Source organism: Typopeltis vanoorti, chromosome 6 (genome assembly GCF_054136105.1).
Source record: "Typopeltis vanoorti isolate ZY-2024b chromosome 6, IOZ_Tvanoo_1.0, whole genome shotgun sequence".
In the NCBI taxonomy this organism is placed as follows: Eukaryota; Metazoa; Arthropoda; class Arachnida; order Uropygi; family Thelyphonidae; genus Typopeltis; species Typopeltis vanoorti.
The window spans coordinates 87,420,496-87,434,688 of NC_143554.1; the positions used below are offsets into that span (position 1 = coordinate 87,420,496).

Sequence of the window (14,193 nt, forward strand, 5' to 3'; positions counted from 1 at the left end):
GATCTTTTTCCTGCCATCTTGGCATCAAACACTTGTTTTGCTAACCTTTCTTCTTCCATTCTGTTTAAGTGACCATACCACCTCAGATTAGCCCTGGTCACACATTCTTGAGTGCAAACAATATCAAGTTCTTCCTTCTTCATTTTTAATACGATTCTGCCATTTGTTTAGGCCTCTCATTTTTCTCAGAATTGTCATATATGTGGCTAACCTTTCAATATGATCCTCCCAGCGACACCACTTTTTACATCTAAATTTTCTCAGAACTTTTGCATCTGTGGTCTCCAGTCTCTGATCAACTATAGTTTTTCTAACCAAACTCTGAGATCTACAAGTTAAAATTCATTTTAACACTGTCTTGTGTATTAACTATTTTTCTCTTGTTCCATATAAATTTATTCAACTGATTTCCAGCCATACCAGCTGTGCTTATACTATTATCTGCCTCCATATTTTACATTCTAAAAGCAACCAGCAACCTCTGATTAACTAAGCTTTAATAGAGATCCATATTATATTGTTGTGATTCTTTGACTAAGACTTTTCTCAGGTATGCTGCTAAGTCTTTTCTGAGTAAGGAAGTTCTTTAATTCTCGTTCTGTTTTTTGTAGATTCATTTTCTGTTTATCTATTTTCATAGTTGACCTTTTTTATTGCTGGTTTTCAAATATATCATACCAGTTATTTATATGCAATCTATATAGAGTATATATACATTATAAATGACAGTGAATACAGTACAACTCCAGATTTAAGATTTGCAACTTTGTAAGTTCCCATTTACGCCATGCAGATGTAGTATTTTAACCAGTTTTTTCCTTTAACCCTTTATCACATGCTCGCTGATCAACTAAGCTTTAGTAGAGATCCATATTATACTGTTGTGATTCGTTGACTTTTCTCAGGTATGCTGCCATACATCTTTTCTGAGTAAGGAAGTTCTTTAATTCTCATTCTGTTTTTTGTCAGTTTTTTTTGTATATAAATTATGATGAAAAGTCTTTCATTTGATATTTGATTTTATTGATCTGGCTAGAGAACACAGATATGACCAAAGCTTCTGAGTTAGTGTTACTGCTGTAAAACGTATGTCGCCATATTTCAGGTAACTTATTTTCTCCATGCATTTCCAATGTCAAGTTTGTCTTTTCTATTAGTTATTGATATGTACTTCTAATTTCATTCCTCCTAGTTATTTTCTAGCATTGTTCTATCATTTTAATTATCTCAGTTAATTTTTCAGAGAGTTCTGAAAAATTAACTGAGATAAGAAATAAAAAAATAAAAGATTGACAATTCCTCCAGCATATCCTTTTATTTACCTTTAAGATCATTAATTCTTTTAGTCTTACTCTTTCCTCCGTATCTAAACTTTTTTTGGTAAATTCTAAAGCATTTTGCTGCCCTCTTGTTCTTCTGTATTCTTTTCAAAATTTTCCCATGTCTTTTGTTTACCTTCATGTATAATTTAACTTTCCTGCTTATTTTTCTCACATTCTCTAGGACCACATATTTACATCCTAGCCAGGAACTTTATATGGTTCTCTCTCTGAAGACTGGTTTCATGCAGAAGTATGTGGGCTTTTCTTCCAGGAAGCTGTCCTTCCCCCAACACTGACCAAATTACTCTGCTAGAGAACACAGATATAACACTCATAATTCATAGCTTCTGTTTAGTATTAGTTTAAATGGTATAGTATTATGCCTTGCTGTAATATCCAACTACTATAAACATTTTTTTTTTTTTTTTTTTTTTTTTGTCTAATCTAGGCGTATTTGCAAAATACATAAGTACTTGTTATATCCGTTTGTGTGTTTTTTTTTATGCAAGTTATTCCTGATCGCTGTCTTGAAAGATTTTATTTAAATTCAGTATTTGGAATGCTTAGAAATAACTGTAGCCATCTCAGTTTTTGTTTTAATTGAACCATTTGAAGAGACACCTTCAGAGTTATAACAATTTCTCTTGTTTGCATGTGCTAGAATGTCAGTTTCTAATTCAGAACAATTCTGAATCATAATGATTCAGAATTGTTCTATTATATATACTATCAGATAGTATATATAATGAAAATGTATTAAAATTTGAGTCATTTCAGTTTTATTTCGATCAGACATTTGTAGTAGTAAAATTAGGCAAAACAAAACTATATGCTTATTAGTATGGAAACCAGAAAAGGGTTGAAGTTGCATTAACTGTGTATTGTCCAAGTTTCACAATTAGATAGAGTTCCTTGAATACCATAAATTTTTATGACATCACAGTAATTCTCATTAAAATGACAAATATTGGCAGTTTAAAATTCAGCACTAAACAGTGTTTTCAAAATATATTATTAATACTTGTAAATTATTACAGGAAGCCTATATTGTAATGTGCTTTTGATTTTATGCTGCAGTGCAGTGATTTTCAGACTTCGGTTCAATATTCATTGATAAGCATTCTCTCCCTGCTTCTATTGATAAAACTCAATAATTCTTCTCATTGAGTGGAAATATAGATCCACTTTGAAGATAAGTGGGAAAAAAAATTATCTGTTTCACTTTACAAAAATGCCATTACAATTTCAGCATTTTTATGATTTTACTAAAAAGCTTATGATGTAGAGAAAAAAATAAAACACCTTGAATTTACAATTTCTTTCTTTTTTTTTTTTCCCCAGTGTATTACAAAAACTTCGTTCTCTGGTTGCAATGAATGAAAACTTGAAGAAACAGGAGCAAGAATTCAGAGCCCACTGTAAAGAAGAACTTGGAAGATTAAAATCAGAAATTGATGAACTAAAATCTTCAAATTATGAAGGATCATATGAAGATCAGGTTTGACCTTTTTTTTTTTTTTTTTAATGCAATTTTCTTTTCTTATGGTATAGTAAAGATGAGGGATTAGTTGTGAAACACAAAAGCTTAGTTATGGAAAATGTTTGACTAATACAAGCATGACCCAAAAGTGTTCTCAATTTTGATAATAGGTTAGAATTTTTTATTTTAACAGTTCATAAAATTACAATTATAATGAGTGCAAACAGCTCAAGGGGACTTATCACCCACCATTCCAATCTTCACCTTCCCTTTTTGCACTCTAAATTAAAGATATCAAGAAATTATATACTTGGTTTAATCCTTTATCCAAGTGTAAGCAAACAAGTTTGTGCCTGAACTATTTTCTGGACTGGGGCAACTCGTATAAAGAAGCTAATGACTTAACATCACCTGCCTTAGTATCCCGCTACCAGTCTGGGTAGTGATCCTTCCCATAATGCATAGCATTATACATCTCCACAAGGAGATGTACTTTGCATTATGGGAGGCAAGTGATGTGAAGTCATTAGCTTCTTTATACGAGTTGTCCCAGTCCTGAAAATAGTTCAGGCGCAAACTTGTTTGCTTACACTTGATAAAAGATTAAACCAAATATATAGTTTCTTAGTATCTTTAATTTATAGTATAACTTTTTGCACCCTATTCTACATATAATATAGTAACAGGGTGCAAATACTATATGTAATATATATGTATGTATACACACACACCAGTCATAAAAAGAGAACAGTGGGAAAACTATTTTACCAAATTATACGAAGACGAAATAAAATGTCTGAAATACTACAGCCAGAAAATACAAATGAAATTGAAATAAATAGTAATTTAATTGAATCGGTCACCTCAAAATTGAAAAATAAAAAATCAGTCGGATCTGATAATGAAATGCTAAAATATGGAGGTAAAGAAATGACTGACAACATGAGAAATTTAAACATCTTTGAGAAAAGACAGATTCCCAATGAATGGAAAATGAATATTAATATCAGTATTTAAAAAAATACTGGTATTTTTTACCAGTAGACCAAAAAAAAGATGGATAGACTGCTTGCATTGAAGTATTGGAGATGCAACAAGCTGAAGTTTAAAAGAACAATAAGAAGAGTGTTCTGGCTTAGGTTTATGCAGATGTACTTGAAGAGGCTAAGAAATTATTGAAGAGAAATTAAAAAAAAAAAAATAAAGCTGGATTCAGGATCAGATTTTTTTGTTACAACAAATAGCAACATAAAAAGAATATGATCCAAGTTTTGTAAATCTGGAAAAGATATGTGATAAGGTGCCAAGAAAAAAGGTGTTCAGAACACTAATTATGTCTCTACTTTAAATAATAACTACTTTAAAAATATTATGAAAATAACTTTTTAGCTGTGCAATCACAATATATAGTAAAGATGGCAGATTAAACATAACACTGGTTTCCATAAATTAAGGAACAAAGAAAAATCATAACTTAGTAGGGGGGGGGGGAAATCACATATGGAAATCAGCTAAATTATGTAAAAAGTGACAACTGGTTATTGTATACAAATGAGTGGTGCTGTCGGCAGGATATATATGCAAATGAGCAATGACATAAAAGCAGACATTTTGGAGTGGTTTTCCACGAGAACAAGACATTTCGTAATAACAGAATTCTTGGATATGGCTGCACGACATCATTTAACTGATGGTTAAATAAAGTGGCAAGCAATCCTAAGACTACAGGCTGGCCAAAGTCAGGTTGAGGTAGCCAGATGATTGCATGTGAGTTGTTGTGGTTCAGATTGTAGAACCAATTCCAGCAGTCAAAAACTGCATTCCAGAGACGTATTGAAAGAAGACCCTAAGCTACAGCTGCAGTGAGTGACTAATATTTCCAATTATCTGCTTGCCAAAACTATCCCAAATCAGCTACGATCTGACCTCATCAACTACATTAACATTGGTATCTGTAGCTAGTTGACCTGTAGTCTGCATGCTTTTATCTCCCCATGGCACAAGAGATGACATTTGAAATGGGCCAGACTCCATGTCAGCCAGACCCAAGACCAATGGGGGTCATTATTGTTTACAGATGAGTCCCGATTTGCTCTATTAAAGCCACCATATCAGGTGTAGCTCTGATCTGGAGAGAACCAGAGGAGGCACATTGTCATCCCTTTGATATCTCTCAAAGGGACACTTATGGTGGAGGTAGTGTTTGTGTGGAGGGGGTTTGGGAAGGCATCTCATTGGGTGGACACACCAATCTATATATGCTTCTTAGTGTAACCACAAACACTGCAACTTATAGAGATGCAGTTCTGGATCCCTATATACATCCAAATGAGAGTGCAATACGGAAGAAATTTGTCCTACAAAACAATAATGCTCGTCCTCGTCGAGTGGAACTCATAGACCAATATCTTCAAGAGACCTTTGGACTGATCTCTCCACTACTTCCTTATCCCCCCCCCCCAAGAAACACAGATGATCAAATTTATGTTCATTGGCCATATCAATACCATATAAAGAGGGAGAATAATTTCCATATTCCCATTTGTTAACATATATTTCAGAGGCTTTCTATGCAGAGGCTTTTTCTTTTACTATGTTGGCACACTTTCTTGAGAACCAAGACTTGGATGGTGGCTGGAATTTAGAGTAGAATAAGGGATGAAAGTCTTCATTCCTGTGAGGATGATTTCTGTGCTCTAAGCAGATGTTTGGATCAGCAGAACTGAAGCAATATTTGGACCATGGGAAGGAGGAATAGATGTGTCATGGAGTTCATCCCATTTGACATCCTTGTAGTGCCAAAGGACACACGACAGAACTGATGGGTGAAGGTTGTTCTATGGCAAAAGAGACTTCTATGAGGTTGTGATCTGAGTTACCAAGAGGAGAACTGACATCCACAGTATACTTGGAAAAGGAGGCTTGTTACGAAGAGACCAAGTGTATTGGAAAACTGGAGAGGTTGTCAGGTATTCTGGTAGGGAGATAAATGATCTGTGATAAGTTGTTGCTAATGGCAAACACGTCGACATACCTGCCTGCTTGATCAGCAAAACTGAAATGCTTTTCATCCAGCAATATCATTGTGGCCATTCCCTTTATCCAAACTCATCTGTCACTGTTATTAAAAAGTGAATAAAATTGTGGTTGAACTAGGGATTTTTTAATTTTTTGTATTATTTTGTATTTGTGTTTTTTTTTTTTTTTAGATAATTTGGTAACACTCCATTTGTGAGATCAAATGTAACTATTTCAAGTGACTATTTCAGGCCTTCAATGAAAGGCTGGTAATTTTCAAATTTAACATTACTGTTTTTTTCCATGTCTAAGCTTTGCAAATAGTTTTGTGAACATTTTTCCATCATAATGAAATTCCTGATGCTTACCCTCCCCTCCAAGATACATGCAAGGAACGTGTATTTAGGCTTAGGTGTTGGTTTACACTCGTAATTATGGTTAATGGAATAAATACAGCACAGAGAAATAATTAAACAAGTTCAAGTTGTTTACAATTTTAATATTGTATCCTGAAGATATCTCTGACAGACGAAATATAAATATCAGAATGATTAAACCTGTTTAATTATTTCTGTGTACTGCATTCATTCCATTAATTCATTGATGGCAGAATGTTCATTGTTTCTGAACATTCTGTCATCTTCACTATATTTATCATCTATGTTCTTACAGTCTTCCTCTGATTTTTGTTCAGCTACTTTAGTAATGTAAATTTTATTCAGTTTTCTTTGTTTTTTTTGAGGGCACCTATTGACTTCTGTGCCAGAACTGTCAACATGATTTCTTTTTTAACAAGACTGACTCTTTGAGTCCATCAGGAAGCATGGATTTTTCTGTCCTTGCAGACAGCTTTACTACATGGCTTTCCTGGGTAAACATTTTCTGCGGATTTTGCCACTGAGACTTCAAAGTTTGATTTTTAGTTTCACTCATTTTCCTCCAATAATATTTGTACATTTCACTCCTTAGTTTACTTCTGAAAAATACTTTTTTTTTAACTTTCTCACAAATTTTTCTTTTCAATATGATATTCATTTTTATCCTTCTTAAAACTAAACTAAATGGTGATCACTTCTTATTTCAAACTTGTTATACTCTTGAATTCTGAACTAATGTAAAAAAATGTCATTTCAATATTTTTAAACTTCTCAGTATACTTGTTTGTTTTTAATGGTATCTGATGATGGATCCGCGACACTTTGACAACAGTAAAATAATTTTACTATGAGCTGAATGAATGTTATTTCACAATATTTATACATAGCTTCCTCACTGTAAAGATCAAATAATTTTGTATCTCATTGTTGAATAATTTCCTTTCTATGAATAGAAAGGAAATTATTTGCAGTTTTAAGATTTTTTCCTTCTTTTATGAAATTGACTGGAATTAAAACTTTATCTTAGAAAAATTCAAATAGTATATATCTTATTATTACTATACTTGTTCTTTACAGGAACGGCACCAGTTGATTGAAAAACATTACACTGCAGATAAGGAAAGGCTTCAAAAGTTACGTGTACTACTGGTAAGATGGGATTGAATAATTTAATTTTTTGAATTAATGATTCTCTTTAAATGAACCTGATTCTTATTTTTATCAATATTTTTTATATATTTATTTTTATAATACTGCATTTAATGTAATGTGAAGAGAAAATTGAAACTTTAATTGCAGTAAGTTTTAAAATAAGATGTTATTTTAGCAGCAAAAATTAAAGCACTTGTAACAAGTGTTAAGGTTCCTAAAAGGAAGTTTTGACTTCTTTATCCTCAGTTTTAATGCTGCCTTTATCATCTTTGTAAATGTCAGATGATAAAGTAATTTAAAACCTAAGATATTGTGAATGTCTGGAGTAATTACTTTAACAGATTTAAATGAGGTGTGTACTGTAACAAAACTGTGATAGAAAATATGCAAAAAAATGCAGTAAGGAATTCATATCAGTACTTGAGTAGAAAAGTCCAAAGCAAGAAATGTAAACAAGTGGTTGGAGTAGATGATGTTCAGCCAGAAATGATCAGGTGTGCAAGTATAGAAATTTTGTAATGGTTATACTCTAAAATTCCAAACAAAGGCCTAGTTGTAAGATGTTGAATGGTTGAAGTAGAGCTATCATAATACTCATGTAAAAAAAAAAAAAAAAAAAAAAAAAAAGAGGGGGTGGGGAGAAGCAGAATAAATCTAAATACCAGAATTGTAGAGGAATTTTTTCTCTACTGAGTGTTCCTGATAAGGTTTATTTATGCTTGCATACTCAAAAAGAAGCTAACAGAAATGGAGTGGGAAATGTGTATTGGTTTCACAATAAGATCTGTATCTTATGACATAGTTCAAAGTTAAGGGAATATAACAAGGAGATGAACTTAAGTTTTGTAGATCTGGAAAAGGCATGTGATAAAGTTCTAAGAGAAAAGCTATTCAGAATGCTACAATTATGACAAACATTACAAAGGCCAATACGTATATAAGCTGTAATGTACACTGTGATCAAAAATATCCAGATCCCTGTTCATCCCAACTCTTACTCTATTATGAAAGGCATCAATATGAAGTTTGGTCTATCCTTTGCTGCTATAACAGCCTTCAATTCTTTTGGAAAGACTGTTATGATATACAGTAGTGAACAAAATAATCTGAACAAGCCAAATTTCATCATGTTTTTGGTTTAGTTTTGGTTTTAGTTCACTATTTTGGTTGAGTGCTTCATGTTTTAATTGTCTCTACAATGTTTATTAATAGTGTTGTGCATTTTTTATAGTGGAAACAAGTTGGCATTTGTAGTGTTGTATTCAGTTTATAGCTACACAAAATGAATTAAATCTCCAAGACTGCATCCAGAAATTTTTACTCTTTCTCAGCACACGCATCTATGACTCGAAGCCAAATTGCAAATGAGTGTGGAGGTTGATTTTTGGGTACTGTTGATGCAATTTTAAAGAGGTTTACAGAGACAGGTACCTTTTTCTCCTGACAGAAAATGTGAGTGAAAAAGGAAAACTACACTTAAGATCTTTTACTGGTTAGAAAAGCAAAATGAATCCAAGATTGTCTCTATAGACTTAAATAGACTTGGCAGCTAGTGGGATTAATGTTTCAGACATGACAGTCCATGGAAGATTGTTGGAAGCAGGGAGGACCGCCCACAAACCAAAAAAGAAACAACTGTTGATGAAGGCTATGCAGAAAAAGAGACTCCAGTGGGCAAAAGTGTACAAAAATTGGGCTGTTCAGAAGTGGAAGAAAGTCGTATATTTTCAGATGAGTAATTTCTTTGTCCAAGGAGAGTGATTACCCTATGTTTTCAAATCAGTGGTTGAGAAGACTTCTCTTGCTTACCTTCAATGGTCCGGGATCACTTTTGCCTGTTGATGGTATGATGAAAAGTGACCAATACATAAAAATATTGGAGAAAAGAGTGGTCCCACAGATCCAGAAAGACAAAGAACTCATCTTTCAGAAGGATCTCGCTCCATGCCACACTACAAAAAAAAAGTGAAAGAGTTCCTCAAAAATCATACATCCAATTGTGTGTAAATGAATTAATGAACTTATTAGGAACACAGGAGCACATATCCAAAGTTGGAGTTTAATTTTTATACTTATTTTCTTGCAAAACGCGAATTTTTCTTTAAAATGTGAATGTTAAGATTAATTTGTTCGCTACTGTCCTGTTTTGTTATGTTGTTGCAGTATTCCCTTACATTCTTCCAGAAGAGCATTGGTGATGTCAGGTGATTTAGCCTGCCTTGCTGTTGTCTTTGCAATTCATCCCACAGGTATTCATTCGATAAGGTTGAGAGGGTCTGTGCAGAACAGTCAAGTTCAACTTCCATCTCATTAAACCAGTCCTCACTTTATGAATGGTTCATTATCATGTTGATATAGGAAAAGGCTTTCATCCAACTGTTGCCATTCTAGAATGTCATTCTAGGCTGCAGAATAAAGATTCCTGTCACTGGAACTAGGGGGCCCAGCCTTAATTATAAAAAACATCCCTAGGCCATGATGCTTCCTCCACCAAACTTCACAGGTCACACAACATATTTGGGCAGGTAGCATTATCTGTCAGATGGTGAAACATGATTTATCGTTTTGTAGACCCTTTCCACTACTCCAGACTCGAATGGCAGTGAGCTTTATACCACTCCACTTGGTATTGTCATTGCTGATATTAGGCTTTCGTGTAGCTGCACAACCATGAAAGCTCATGTTCTTCAGCTTCTGATGAACAATTATAGTGCTGGGAATGTTAGCAGAGGCATTTCGGAACTCTGTAATAGTGTTTCAACAGAGGAAAGGTGATTTTTTTTTTCATGCCATGTGCTTCAGTAATTGGTGGTTCCACTCTGATTTTGTGGCCTACCAGATCATAATTGTGCTGTTGTTGATACTGGGCAGTTCCACTTTGCAGCAACATCATCACTTACAATTGATCGGGGCAGCTACAGCACGGCAGAAATTTCCCAAACTGAGTTGTTATGCTGATGGTATCCTGCGATAGTACCACCATGTCAAAAGTTGCTGAGTTCTTCAGTATGATTTATTTTACTGTTAATTTATTTTAACATTCATTTTAATGATTGTCTCTTAAGATTGCAAAACCATGTGCTTCCTTTTATACCTATATGAGCCATGTCGTCTACTATGAAGATGTGTTCAGATATTTTTGTTCAAATAATATCTATTTAGCCAATACTTAAGTCAGAAGCTATGGAAGATTTGATAAAAATCAGATAAATAAACAAGGGTGCACATTGCATTTTCATTATAGAGGAAACTGGTACTAAACCAAGTATCACAATCAGATATTGAACTCTCCTTTACTTTATGCAGATGATTATTATACTTCTTTAACTCACCAATTGTACTTAAGCAATGTACTAACTGCTGAACTAACACTTCTCCTTTATCATCTGCACACATTGTTATACTCAGCTTTAATCTATCCACGGCATGGAAGTAATCCCATATTCAACTCATTCCAAATAAAAAGGAGATAAATGTCTGCCATCAGTATGGATTCTGCCACTCAAAATTCACAAGTAGATTTTCTTGTCTATGTTACCTATCTCAGATCACGTCATGGAAAGGTTTGGAAAAACTGTATTGTTGCACTTGACAGGATTCGACATAGAAGACTTCTATTAAATCACCTTCATATGGTCTGCATTTTATCCTCTGTGGTATTTACTACAAGTAATATTGAATGGTGTTCTCTCTTCAGAGTTCTCTACTAATGTAGGTGTCTCTCAGGGTTCTTATATCATCCACCATACTCTTCATATATGTATATAATCTTTCATTGACCTCAAACCCTATCCATAGTTTTTCTGATGGTAGTACTCTCCACCTCCTCATACAATGAACCCTGCAGTGCTCAAACTTCCCAAAGTTTCAAGATCTACAACTCTAAATACAGATATCCATACCACTTCAAATGGAGTAATGACAACTTAGTAATCTTCAATACTTTGAAAATGCAAGTTTATATTTTTTTCTTATAAAAAAAAAAGCCCTTGGTGTTCTCTCTCTCTCTCTCTCTTCTTAGACTAGCATGTACCTCCACGTTTCCTGGCACAAATGTATCTAAAGCATCCTCATTCTCCAAAAACTGGTAAAAATGTTAGTTTTTTCTTTCTTTTTTTATTTATTTTTTTTTTATTTTTTTATTTTTATTTTCCAACTCTTCAACAGGAACTTCCAGTTCTCTATCCCTGTCCATGTACGCTGCATTAGTTTAATGCAGTATGCTGCATTAGTACATGGAGGGATAGAGAACTTCCAGTTCTTTATCCCTGTCCATGTACTAATGCTGTTGGTTCTGTAGTTTCTTGACAGTATTTCATAATATTATTTACAAAATAATTATAATAATCCATTACAAATTTTGCAGAGAATCAAAGTTGAGCAGCTTTCAGAGGTGAAACTATAGACTCAAATGTTATTGGAGAAAAAAATTGAAAGTTTGAAAACAACCAAATCTTAGTTTCCATAGCAAAAGCTAACTATGGAAACAGCCGAAGCTGTTTACCAGAATTAAAATAATAATAATATAAAATCTGAACGTCCTGGTGGACTCAAAATTAGAGGCAGTCATTTAAAAGAAGAAATCAATTCTAGATTCCTGGCAAATATTCAGCAAGTATTCTCAGAGCATAAAAGTAACTAAACAAGTCATGGGTAGACCATGAAGGTGATAAAATATTCTGGAGACTATTAAAAAAAAAAAGCTTAGATATTATTATTATTACGGGCAACTCCAGGGAGTCATTAGACTCATCGAGGGAGGCCCCAAATCATATTCATCACAACTATTTGACATTCATACAGTATCTATCATACCTCGCCTTAAACTCATTCACTGTCACAGCATCCACTACAGACTCAGGGAGCGCATTCCACTCATTCACTACTCTAAAAGTAAAAAACCCAGCTCTAACACCTTTACTAACCACACTTTTGCCCAGTTTCCATGGATGTCCCCTAGTCCTCCCACAACCAGCCCTGTTCTCAAAAATATCTTCTATATTAATTTTATAGAAACCCTTCAGTAATTTGAATGTCTCAATCATATCTCCCCTTCTCCGCCTATCAACCAATTTTTGCAACCCACAAATCCTCAACCTGTTCTCATACGGTTCATTCCACAGACCTGCTATCATCTTGGTCACTCGCCTCTGGATCCTCTCCACCTCCTCCCCATATAGAGAAAGAGGTGCTGTAAAAGGAATTAATGATAAAGGTGACATAAAAACTGAAGATATTCTAGATGACTAGAGTAATTACTATGAAAGATGTTAAATGAAGCAAGCAATAACAGAACAGTTTTAGAAATATTTAAGAAGAATGCAGTAGGAGTATATATCAAAACTCAGTGGAAAATGGCATCAAAATCCTGAAATGCAAAGGCAGCTGGAGTAGATGCTATTCAACTAGAAATGCTCAAACATGAAAGTATAATTTTTCAGAAATACAGTGAACAACCACTTGGTGTTCTCTCTCTCTCTTAGACTTCAAATTCCAGATGATTGGAATTTGACAGTAAACATCTATAAATAGAGAAATAAAGTGATGTGAGAATTAGAAGAATTTCTCAGCTGAGAGTTTCAGATTATATTTACCTGACTCATTTTTACTTGTTTAAGCATGCTGGATTCAGGCCAAATAGGGTGGTCTGGATCAGATGACAAAAACAAACTGCTAAGAAAACAAGGGTTATGAACTTATATATAATAAGGTGCCAAGAAAAGCTGTCCAGAACACTACAATTATATTTGATAAATGGGACAGTATGCATTTCAGTACATAACAGTATAAGTTTTGAATCAATAGTCAGATTGAAGGAAGTATGACCTGATAGCCTAATGTAACATTAACATCAAGCATGCAACAAGGGTGCATGATGTTGCTACTTATTTGTCATCCATATGATTGCATTATAATGAAAATGGCATATCTGATATCAGAAGTATTATGCAGATGTTATTACTTCTAAATAAATCTAGTACATGTCTTCAGGATTCATCTGAATTAATATTCTTGTAACAAATTCGGCATGAAAATCATCGATAAAAAATAAAATAACATGAAAAAGGAGAGTAATGTGAGAAACATTAACTACTTTGTCAACAGAATAGGAGTAATAAAATGGTTCAGCTATTTAGCTACATGTTTTTAGTGAAGACAGCGAATTGTATTTGGAATATGTAATAGAATAAACAAAGCTCATATGGTGGAACCCATTTGAATGAATTTATATAGAATAAGAGAGAATTTAGCCAATTATGAAATAGCAGTATACCAGACAGTATTTAAACAATTTTTAATTTGTGGATGCAAGGAATTAGAAATGAAGTGGTTGATAAAATATATTAAAAATGAGATAATGAGAATTCTAAGAGAATATCAAATCAATGCATTCATTGAGTTCAGTATTAACCTCACACACACAGTAGTACACTTTACATATGTCATGTCATAGACAATCTCTTATTTAAAAAAAAAAAAAAAATGTTCATTTTTCAGAATATTCCATTAACAAAAGAAATTGGTAATTATAACCACAAAAATTGAAATTGCACTATTTGATTATGTACTGCAGTATATCTGTACATCTTACTCTTCCAACACCTTCAAGTACTTTTGCAATTTGTTGAAATTTTTTTCGCCTTGGTTATGCTATAAATTAAAAATGCCAAGAAATTATATTCTTGGTTTCATCCTTTATCCAAGAGTAAAACTGTTCTGTGACTTCACAACTGAGCTACTTATATAGAGGCTAATGACTTCACATCAATTGCTTAAGTATCCCATAATGCAAAACACGTCCTTACAGACATATATAATACTTTGCATTATGGGAAGGGCCATT

General features: G+C 33.4%; 1 protein-coding gene across 3 annotated transcripts in view; it reads left to right on the forward strand.

The window, feature by feature from the left end:
• The window catches only part of fidipidine (coiled-coil domain-containing protein 93), a 203,282-nt gene that overhangs the window by 145,216 nt on the left and 43,873 nt on the right, over positions 1-14,193 (forward strand). For all 3 annotated transcript variants that reach the window (XM_090394991.1, XM_090394992.1, XM_090394993.1), the window contains 2 exons: positions 2,664-2,820; positions 7,275-7,346. In XM_090394991.1, coding sequence (XP_090251117.1) covers positions 2,664-2,820; positions 7,275-7,346 — 229 coding nt within the window. The remainder of the gene's footprint in view (positions 1-2,663; positions 2,821-7,274; positions 7,347-14,193) is intronic.